Source organism: Seriola dumerili, unplaced genomic scaffold (genome assembly GCF_002260705.1).
Source record: "Seriola dumerili isolate Sdu_G_001 unplaced genomic scaffold, Sdu_1.0 BDQW01000040.1, whole genome shotgun sequence".
NCBI lineage: Eukaryota > Metazoa > Chordata > Actinopteri > Carangiformes > Carangidae > Seriola > Seriola dumerili.
The window spans coordinates 4635595-4646920 of NW_019174295.1; the positions used below are offsets into that span (position 1 = coordinate 4635595).

Below are 11326 nucleotides of genomic sequence, written 5' to 3' on the forward strand. Positions count from 1 at the left end.
CAGAAACACGTATGCATTGCATCTTGCATCTTATCTGCATGTTACACATGAAACAGTGAAGAATGCATTTCTCCCTGTTGAATAAAGACATAACTTCCTCTCAGAAAGTCACAGATGGGGGCTGGATCTCAGCTGAATTTTCCTGTCCAGTGTAAGTTTGTCGAATTGATGCATCCACAGCGTTGTCGAAATATGACCTTTGCTATATGTCACCAACTCTCCTTCTCTTAATTTCCCTGTCTCTCTTTTCACAGTCTAATTAAAGATAAAATGCCTTCAGCAATTTTCTTTTTAAACGTATTTCACACCACAAACCACCGTCCTACCGGTTGTCTGCGTTATTGCAGTCCACCTTTGATAACCTCGCTTCCTTACTGGAAGCTGTGTATCAGATTCCATCACATTTCTCTGACCTCCTTTCTGTTCTCTGCTTCCTTGTTTTTGATGCGTGTCCTCTCCTCCTCCGTCCCTCCCCCCTCCCTCCCGCTGTGCCCTCCCCTCTCTGTAAGTAAATGCACTACTTTGTCCGTGTTATTTCTCTTTCTGAAGACGAACTCTCTCACACTCACGTCGGTCGAACAGTAAGATGTTTTAGGGACCAACAAGCATCGTCCCGTTGCTGCCCCACTGTTTACTCTTCCCTTCCTCAGAGCCTGGTTGTTGTTTCAAACTAGATGAGGTTCTGTCGTCACAAACCGAGTGTAGAAAATGTCTCCTTATTAAAAATACATTATACGATTTCTCTTTCTGTGATCGTCTTTCCGCCAGACGTCTCTGCCTCGCCAACAGCCAATAAGAGTAAAACCAACGAGAATCTCATCAACTCCAGTCGCCTTTCCTCCTCCAACTGTAACAGCATTTATCACCCGGGCTCCAACTACTACCCTTATACTGGCTCTCCAAAAGGTACTGCTACTTCTGCACACGCCAAGTGTGTATTCACACTAAAGCAACACACTGTACAAACACCTACAGGCATCTACTACACGTACTTAACCTGAAGAATAAGAGCCGTCATTTTAAAAAGTGAAAGTGTGAATCTTTGATGTTCACTTTTCACTTCTTTTCACTTGCTCTGTTTTACGTCCCGTCTCTGCCTTTTTTCTCCCTCCGTCTCTCTCTCTCTCTCTCTCTCTCTCTCTCTCTCTCTCTCTCTAGTCTCCAGAGTGAGGAGGTTTTCATCTGGAGGAGAGGAGGATGGATGGAACCACAATATCAACAAGGTAAGACAGGAAGACACCCTCCTGCTTCTCCCTTTTATATTTTAAGTGGGGGGTGTGTGTGTGTGTGTGTGTGTGTGTGTGTGTGTGTGTGTGTGTGTGTGTGTGTGTGTGTGTGTTAATATTTAATGCGGTGGTTAATTAAATGCTTTTTTCCAACCTCACCCAGTGGACATGACACAAAGTGATGCTGCTCTGCTCCCCTCTCCTCCTCCTCCTTCTTTCACCACATATTCATCCCTCTGCCTGTTCAAACAACAACCGTCACCTTTTCATGCCTCTTCCGGCATTACTCCATCACCGTGTGTCATCCTATGCATCCATTCAACTCAATCAACTCTTAATTGCTCCATTTATCTCTCCACTTGCCCATTCTTCTGTCTCTGCTTTTTCTTTCCTTCCCACTCCTTCCCTCTCTACAGGGAATTGGCAGGATGATCCTGAAGGAGGAGATGAAGGCGCGGTCAGGTTGCCACGACAATGACCAGTGGGGGAGCAGACGCAGTTCCCGCTGTAGCAGCAAGGAGGCGCTGAACAATGTGGGCTACAGCTCCCTTAATGGCTGTAAGTCTTGAGTGTGTGTGTGTGTGTCTCTCTCTCACCTCTTGAATATGTCAGTGCCTTGGTCTGGTCATGTTGTCTGCATTAGAGCTACGCTGATAAACCTGCCATGTATTGTCTGATGTTATCTTATTGGTCATATTCTGTTGTCAGAGTATAAGTCAGTCGTTAATAACAAGAACCTGCATTGGAGAAAAACTAATTAGGTTTGAGGTGATTCAGAAACAGTGTCACCATTTTTTTTTTTTTAAACGAAGGGATCTGTATCAAGATCGGTTGTTTATGGTATATGTCGACAAATATATTTTGAAGTCAAATATTATCAATGTCAGCCTCAAAAATGCTATGTATTGTATAAATTCCCTTTTAATGTGTGATGTCTTCTTGCCGTGGGTTAGGCCCAGGGGGTTAGTTATCAGGTTAAATAACAGCAATGCTTGTCAGTAATTTAGTCTGTCTGTTGTTTCATTCCACCACTTGGCCCAGTCTGAAATATCTCAACAATTAGTGGATGGATCGGCAAAAAGTTCATAGTTACCACATGATGTTGCCTACTGAGTTTGGTGATCCACTAAGCTTTAAGCTAGTGGCTCCATGAGGTTGAAATTTGTGGTTCTAGGTCAAACGTCTCAACAACTCACGGATCCTCCTCATGGATGAATTGTAATAATTTTGGCGATCATCGCAGTGCAACTTTATTCCACTTAATACAGGCTATTTGTTTTGTAGAGGTCCTGCATATAATAATTCAAAGCTGTTTGTTCATGTTCTGGTGGAAAAGCCGACAAACACGCAGGAAATCATAATGACTGAAAATTATAATTTAGTAGCTTCTTTTGTGATAAATAGGTCACTCTGAACTAATGGATACCAGAGTTTCCCATACGCACATGATAGCATGGACTTAAATCTGTGCTTTTAGGAGCAGACCATGATTAAATCCTCTGCCAAAATATAAAGCAACTGTGATTCATCTCTGCAAACTGGCTTTTCAAACTTTACTTTAAGTGCGCTGAAAACGATGCGCTTGGGAAGGAGGAATCTGTTTACAGAACTACAGCAGATTCTGCTTTTAAAAAAATGACTCATGATTTGATTTGTAAACACTCAGACAGTCCAGGTGGTATTAGGGTCGAGGCGGGGCTTTAGATTCAAGGATCAGATTTCATTTGAGGTAATGGTGATGACTGGTCTGTGGTGGTGAAGGTTGGAGGTTAGGAAGTAAATACAGTCACCTTTATAGGAAGAGGACTCTGTGTGTGTCTTGTTGTGATGCTGAGCAAGCCGTAGTGGGAGGGAGTCGGAGGTGGGTGGGGTCCCACCTCTGTATTAACTCTCCCATTGATCCCATTGCTCATTGCATTCAGCACGTGTAAGGGCGAGACAAAGATGGAGAGACTCGCAGAGAGAAAGAGAGAGTGTGTTTAGGTGGAGGTCAAAAGAGAGGGTGGTGTTATAACAGGAGAGACTCAGAGAGAGCGACAGAGCGAGATAAAGAGTGAATTAAAAATAAAGAGAGAGAGGGAGAGAGAAGCTAAAGCAATTTGGAGCCGCTCAGAGAAGATGTATGACATGAAGCCAGGAGGTAAATCAGGGTCAGAGAGCAGAGGAGAGGGAGGGAAATGAGCTGTGTGGACAGGGAGGTCAGACAGAGAGAGAGGTGTAGATAATGTGGGTGTTCAGTGCTGTGTAATCACTGTGGGTTTATAGTGTCTGCTGTTATTATACTGATTAGAAAACTCCTGAGCAGTGTGTGCTTATCTGTTCTTCAGAAGAGGCTAATTCCAAGATGGGAAGTCCTGGATTTTCATATAGAAGCAACACGACCTCCTACCAAATAACATCCTGTGACTTCATTCGCTTGAACTGATTTTGGTCCATTTTTTAGCCATGTTAGCAGCACTTCTCGACAAATACCGGGTGGATTGCTGTGAAATGTTGTACATACATTCATGTCCCCTGCAGGCTGAACTGTAACAACTTTAAGGAACCTCTGACTTTTCATTTGGCGCGATCATCAAACAAAATTTCGTTTTGTTTTCACTTTGTTTAATGAGTAAATCCCCGCTCGACTAATGACATTCCTCCGTTGTACTCTGTGTTTAGTGCTAATTAGCAAATGTTAGCATGTTAAATGCTAAACTAATATGGTTGTCATGGTAAACATGCCTGCTAAAAATGAACATGTCAGCGCATGTTAGCTCGATGATGTTAGAACTGTGTTTAAGTGCAGCCTCTCGACTCAACTTTAAACTACAATGACAATAAAATGAGACATAAAAAAATCTATTCCCCATGCCTCTTCCTTATTCCTTAAGTGTGTGATTATGTTTCGTCATATTATAGGCTGATAGAAATAACTTAGTAAATCATGAGCTGCAGCACAGTCCATTAAAATTACAAAGTGCAGTGGGTGGGTGCCATAAACATATACATTTTTAACATGAGTATAAACCCTGATGCTGCATGGCTGTACCCATGTTGCTTCATATTTTATATGATGTGTAGGTCTTGATGGTGATTATGTCTGCATGATAATGCTGTTAGGGGCATATCCTCACACAGCTGATGTTTTATAGATGTCCCCCAACAGCTGGCCTTCTTTATTTCGCTTCCGCTGGAAACTCATTTCAGTTTACTGTTTGTTGTCAGACTTTTACCGTGTGGCAGGTTTGCGTACTCTACTTGACAGTTTTCACGTATTGTCTGTGTTTACACACTAATCTGCATTTGCACTCACAGAACAAAAAAATTAAGAATACGTATATTTAAGTGGCTAAAATGATATTTTTACAAATAAGAGTGAATCATGTGAATGTGAAAAACAATGTTACAATGTAAAAGAGGTCCCTCGTGGTAATGAACCAACAGAGAATCATCACCTGTATCTGCGGCTCCCCTTCGGCTTTACACGGCTTTGGAGCCGGTTGCTGTTTAGCAGCTTCTGTTCTGGTTCATTCTCACCGCTCTCATCGCATTGTTTTTGACTGCAGCTGGCTGCTGTTTTCAGCACAATAAGAACCCACTGTACACGTACACTGCCTGCTCAGCACCAAACACCACACACACACACACACACACACACACACACACACACAGAGCGAGAGACTATAGCTGTTGAACTTAGTCGAGCATTTAGCAGTAAAAGAGCCAGATATTCCCCTCAGGAGTTGGTAGAGACCAAAAACCCAGTAGAGGGAATATTGGATCCAATAGGAGGTCACACACATGACTTCAAATGAATGATAATTTATGTTCTACTGAATGTGAACTATAAATAACCAACTGTTTGTTAACAACTGTATCAATTTAAAAGAAGTGATATGTGAGTGTGTTCAAATCTTGTATCCAGGTTTTCATCCTTTAAACTACTGTTAAAGAAAGCTTTATATCTGCAGTATATGCATCAGTTTGATGCCTGCATTTATTTCATTATGTTAAATGTGTTTACTTTATCTGGAAATGAAGGGGTTTATAGTTTATATGTAAACAGTGTTGCAGTGTGATATACAACAGAATATTTTAGGTGTCTCATGTTTTTATTAACTTGAAGTCTTTTTAAAAAGTTTTAAAAACCTTTTTGGGATTTGTTCCTCAGTTTTTCCATTAAATGGTAGACGGATCCATATTTAAGGACAGCACTCGATCTCTTAACTTGACATGTTCATAACAAGTTCTTGATGAGTTTTTGCACTTGAGACATTGTCCTGTCTGTTCCTTCTTCTTATTTCTGTCTCCCCCGTATCTCACCCCTCACCACCTTGCTGTCTCTCTGTCCTCAGCTCCCCGGTCCGTCTACAGCGCAGACAGCGGTGAGTGGTTCATCAGTGTGTTTTGATCTCTGGGGTCATCTCAACACAGCGGGCCACCTTCCCCCTGATCCTCCTCATCCTGCAGGTTCTGCTGTGACAGCAGCAGAGCTTTAAGTGGGAGATCCTTATCAAGACACACTCTCTCACACACACACACACACACACACACACACACACACACACACACACAAACACATACCCCTCTTTTCTTTTGGGTCACATGAGGAATGGTGTTTTAGCTTCAGCTTGTATTTATCAGCTTTTCTTTAGCAGCAGCACTGACCCAGGATCAGTGACTTGAACCCCTCAGCCATCTGTTTCACAGCCTGCAGATTCACTCCACACTTTATGTGACTTTTGATTGTAAAAACAGATTTATTTTACGCAATCACATTATCCACACTTGGCCTTAAAATTCCTGTAATACGTCTCCTGTGGCTTGCACCATGCTTTCCTGTCTTCACCATCTCTTTATTGCCCTTGTGAGGAGGATTTAAGCCCAGTAACATCCCAGCTTGGCTTCATTTTGTTTTTGAACATGATGAAATTACATTCTTGCTCAAATAAAATAAAACTGACTAACTTGCTCCTAAACCTTAACTATGAGAATTCAAACGGCAGCTCTAACTATCAGACAGTACTTGTACTACAAAGACACTGATAAATGAGATGCTTATGCGAGTAGTTTTCACACTATTTGGCATCACTTTTTATGAAACAACTATATTTCTGAGACACAAACCATGACTCATCTATGAGACTGTATCACATTTCTTGTTGGGAGGCAAAGAGTATAGTAGATGACAAACTCATCATTGTTCAGTGGCTCACACACACTGTACAGCAGCTCGGCACGCCGGCCAATATTCTGCTGCATCATGGTGCTTGGTCTCGGCTCTTTGACATCGCTGTGTAATTTAATTCCTTTCAACACCAGCGTGAACAAGAGAGAGACAGCCTGAAGGAGAAAATAGACAAAGCAATAAAACTGAAGAGAGAGAGAGGGAGGTGCACAGGTCCGAAGAAGAATGAATGATGAAGCCAAGAAATGCAGGATAGTGAAGAAGAGGCAAGTTAAAGTAGAGGAGAGGAAGACGGGGGAGAGGTGAATGACAGGAGAGGGTTTGGTGTGACTCCACTGCCCCCTGCTGCTTCAGCTGCAGCAGTGCACAATGCAAATACAGATGCCTTCCAGAGGATGCTGGCGGTTACCAATGGTTACAAGAGAGATGCAAACATGCTGGGGGAGTGATAACAAAAGGGAAATGCGCTTGAAATAAAATCTTATTACCAGTGTGGCGTTGGCTTGGAAATGTAGCATGTTTCTGTGGGTAGATGTTTCTGTAGTTCGTGTTTGATGAGGATGTAAATCGAATCGCCCGAGGTTGAAATAGCACATCCAAACAGCTGAAACTGAAAATAGGTTAAAAGTCATCTCAGACCGCAGGTGTGGTGTTTGTAGGGATAAAGATTATATGCTTCCAAAAATGAGCCTGAATTTGCTGATATCACAGTGTGAGGTTACAGCGTGCGGACAAATATGTGCATAAATATACTTACATATTTATAACCGACTGTACACATGAAAACTTCTCCCATAATCCTCCTCTCGTCTCGTCTGTGCAAAGAGGGGAGTCCAATAGTGGCGCGTAAGATTAAATAGAACTGAAGTCGATGTGTAAATTGATATAGAGATGCAGCTATTTGTAATATATAATACCATATTTTTGAGGTTGTAAAGCACAGCTTCTTCTCAGACAAATGCAAGATATACAGAGGTACCGTGCCCCTACTCCCTCATTGAGAGTGTTTGTGTTAGTTTGTGTTTGTTGATGCTGATGTGTTTGCATTTGTTCTTGCAGACTCGTACATTGCGAAATCGGCCTCGTTGCCAGGCTATGGTAGAAATGGACTAAACAGGGTGAGCAATCATGATTTCTGGTGTGTGTGTGTGTGTGTGTGTGTGTGTGTGTGTGTGTGTGTGTGTGTGTGTGTGTGAGAGAGAGAGAGAGAGAGAGAGGGAGAGGGAATAAGACAGACATGGCCTTTCACTAAACTGTAAGTTATGGCAAAGTCCTTCATTTGCCACTGAACCTTTGAAAGTCATTTTTATCAGTTTACTTTCTGAGGCCAACTGAGACGGCAGCGAACATCTGGCAAGATATTGATATGAGATTAGATCAGTAATGTAACCTTTTATCTAATTTGCTTGATCCTTTCCCTCCATTATGATGATGAAAGGCATCGTCTTGCTAAACTGGTCTTGTTTTTCTCCAGCAGCCTGGAAGTGCTGGTGCAGATTATTACCAGTATGACAGCAGTAATGCAGTTAATTGGCAGATCAGAGGTAAGCCTGTTGTACAGCTTAAATCTACTTAACCCTAATTCTTTTAGTTTTCTCCTGATTTACTTTCCCTCCTGATGCATATTATTCAATGTTATTCGGCGTGTGTGTAGCAGAGGAATAGAGGTGTCAGTGAATGCTGCAGTTCAGATAACTCACTGCTTTATTTCTCTTCTCTTTTCTTTCAGAATACAAGGTAAGATACCCCCCCTCCTCCCCGCCCCCCACTCCCCCCATCAAAGCCGGTGAACTGTGACTGAGCTGGGAATGAATCAGTGGATAAAAGATAAGGATGATGTGTTTCCTGTTTAAGGTTCATGTTGAACGGTGAATCCATCTCACTCAGTAACACCCACTTGACCCAGTGAAAGTTTGTGAAGCAGACTGGCTCATTTTATCAGCACAGGGAAAAAAACAAAAAAAAAAGGAAAGGGTAATTGTACACACAGGGTTCATCTGACGCCTGTAGTCTAAAAGAAAAAGTCCTCTCTTTGGTTTCTCAGGGAAATCTCGTCACTGCAGTGTTTCAACACGTCATTGTGTAGGACTCATTTAAGAAAAGTGTTTAGCTCCAGCTTTTCCCGAAAGCCAGCAATCCCACCGCAATTTCTTCAGAAAAGTGTAGTCCTGCTTTATTTATTTCATTTAAAGTTTCATTTTCATTAAAGCTCTTTTTATGTAATCTTAGAACTTCATCACTTGAGATAAGAAATTCTTTGAATAAGAAAAACAAGAGCCATAAAAACATTTTTTTTCTCTTCCTTTATGGAATTTCTTTTTTATATATCTACAGTAACAATAGAGGGGAGAGTTGAACTATTTTTTTTAGCCCCTGTCATTGTTGTCATTACTGCATTCGGCCATTAGTGGGTGACACAAACAAAAAATCTGTCTGTCTTCATGGCGATGAGATAGTTAAACCAGAGTGGATTTATTGGGGTTATTTTAATTGTGTCGTTTGGATAATGTTTTAAACAACATTCAGCAAACAAACTTCCTCAGTAGAAAATTTTTTGAATGACATCATCAGAGTTCCCTTGAAGGAGCATCTGAACTCAGCTTGATCTACAGTTTCTTTATAACCACGCTGTGGAGATCCGGTTGTAAATGTTAATATTGCCGGAGACAGACAGACAGTTATCAGTAATACTGTGTCTCTCTTTGTTAGATCTACCCATATGAAGCCCTAGTGGTGTCCGTCAGAGGGCAGCAGCGTCTCCCTGGCGACGTGGACCGAGCCAGGCTGGAGGTAAACTGCTAACACAACCTGACTCTTGTATTAAATCTACTGCAGTCACGGCTGTTCCTCAACACATCAAGACACTTGGGATTTAATGACAACACAGATACGACTAAAAGCCTTATGGTTCTTGTAGCCCCCGTAGGCTGTGATGTTCAGTCTAGCCCACAATACAAAAGTGGTACACAGAGAACTTTCTGACCGTTCAAAGGCGCTAAAGAAGTGAAGAAAAGAAGGAGGGTAACCAAGAATGGTCGAATGTTCCCTGCCAATGTTTTTTTTTTCCTCTAAGCTGTATGAAAATAAAAAGAAAACATGTTTTGACTTGCTCTTCTCTCCTCACAGCGTCACCTCTCACCAGAGGAGTTCTACAGAGTCTTTGGCATGTCCATGTCTGCCTTCGACCGTCTTGCTCAGTGGAAAAAGAACGAACTTAAGAAACAGGTCCGACTCTTTTGAGAGAATGGCGTCACGACGAGGACAGTCTGACCCGGTGCAGGTCTACTGCCAAGTGTGTGCTTTGAAAAGTAGTCTCCAGAAAGGCCCACTGACCCCAGACTGACTTTTTCCTCTCAGTGGAAGAGGAACTGGCTGAAATGGAAAAAGTCTCTCTTCCCTTGAGGTGGCGAGAGCAGAACTGTTGGACCCACCACAGGCCTCCTGCTCTTGGCAACCTTAAACCGGTGTGTGCTTGGAGCTCTTCAGCAGTACTGGCCAAAATGGGTAAATTAGAGGAAGGAGAGAGTGAAGACTTCCAGACACAGCAGATAAGTCACACAGGGGCTGAAACAGACAGAGAAGTTGAGGAGTAGAGGGAGGAGTTGCCTGCTACTACCAGCAGGTGGCGGTGTGTTTACATGAGCATCTGGTCTGCCACTCGGAGCCAAGCTGCATAAAGTGAGGGAGGCAGTTTGGGAAATGGGCTTGCTTGAAGACAGACTGGCATGTTGTTGAAGGCTAAAAGGATCCAGTATAAGTCACAAACACCAAAACACTATCATCTGTGGCTCATAAGCTGACAAGACAGGTAGACCAGCATAGTGTGAAGGTCACTGAGCATGATGTACACATGGTGTTTTTATAATGTGCTAATACTGAAAACCAAAGGTTTTCTTCTTTTTTTTAATTGCTGGCATGTGTTTGATTTTGATATTTGAAGCCATATGGTTTAGAGTTGATTTCTATGACATGAACAGACTGTACAGTTCACTGAAGTGGTTTTATTGAAACGTGATGTGGTTGTAAGGTTTAATGTGAATGACCTGTGTCATGACTGTGAGCTCAGAGACGTGTTAGGTTTAGAAATCAGGTTTTAGTACTATACACTCTTTAAAATAAGATATTTGTCTTTCGCTTATTTTATTTAAAAAAAAAGTTCATACTTGCAGATGCTCTCATGAAGCAGCTCAGAATTTCATCTGCTGGATTACGATGAAATCAGACAGAAAAGTATGTGTGTGTGTGTGTGTGTGTGTGTGTGTGTGTGTGTGTGTGTGTGTGTATTTGAAAATGACTAATACAAGATTTCAATGGAAGCCCTTTGAATAGAGAAGAAGAAAACAATGGTGAAGTGAGGGAATGAAATAGGAAGAGGTGAAGGAAGAAGGGAAGGATGGAGAAAAGGAAGGAACAAGGGAAGGAATGTGCGAAGGGGATAAACAAAGAAAGATGCAAATGGAAACACTCACAAAGGAAACTGAAGAAAGATTTGAGGAGTCTCACAAAAGGAAAGTGTGAAGAAAGGATTTGTGTTTGTGATGAAACAGGTGTGAGAGATCCTGCCTGAGCTGAGATGGATTTAATAGACACAGAAGGTGCAGGAGTGTTGTAACTGAGCGTAATAGATGGAAGAGTGGTGCTCGCTCTCTACTGCAGGAACTGAAACCATGTGGAGTGTGTGTGTGTGTGTGTGTGTGTGTTTGTGTTTACAGGTCTGAAACAATCACATTTAACTAACTCATTTTTGAATTACTGGACTAACATTTATAATTTAATATCCCGTGTCTGTCACTACAACTTCTAAATAAATGATTTAAATGCCACTATTTTTTATTATTGATTCTCCTTGTTATTTATTAGTTTTCATGAATGTACATGATGATGGTTTGAATGGTGGACAGGCGTATTTGTCTCAGACTTTTGGGTTTAT

The 11326-nt window shown here is 41.9% G+C and overlaps 1 protein-coding gene across 1 annotated transcript in view; it reads left to right on the forward strand.

The window, feature by feature from the left end:
- LOC111217107 (actin-binding LIM protein 3-like) overlaps positions 1-9636 on the forward strand; it is a gene marked incomplete at its 5' end in the record, with an annotated part of 37146 nt that extends 27510 nt beyond the window's left edge. The window contains 9 exons of the mRNA XM_022738825.1: positions 769-906; positions 1159-1223; positions 1643-1784; positions 5564-5590; positions 7456-7514; positions 7874-7940; positions 8126-8133; positions 9106-9186; positions 9523-9636. Coding sequence (XP_022594546.1) covers positions 769-906; positions 1159-1223; positions 1643-1784; positions 5564-5590; positions 7456-7514; positions 7874-7940; positions 8126-8133; positions 9106-9186; positions 9523-9636 — 701 coding nt within the window. The remainder of the gene's footprint in view (positions 1-768; positions 907-1158; positions 1224-1642; positions 1785-5563; positions 5591-7455; positions 7515-7873; positions 7941-8125; positions 8134-9105; positions 9187-9522) is intronic.
- Between the last annotated feature and the right edge of the window lie 1690 nt (positions 9637-11326).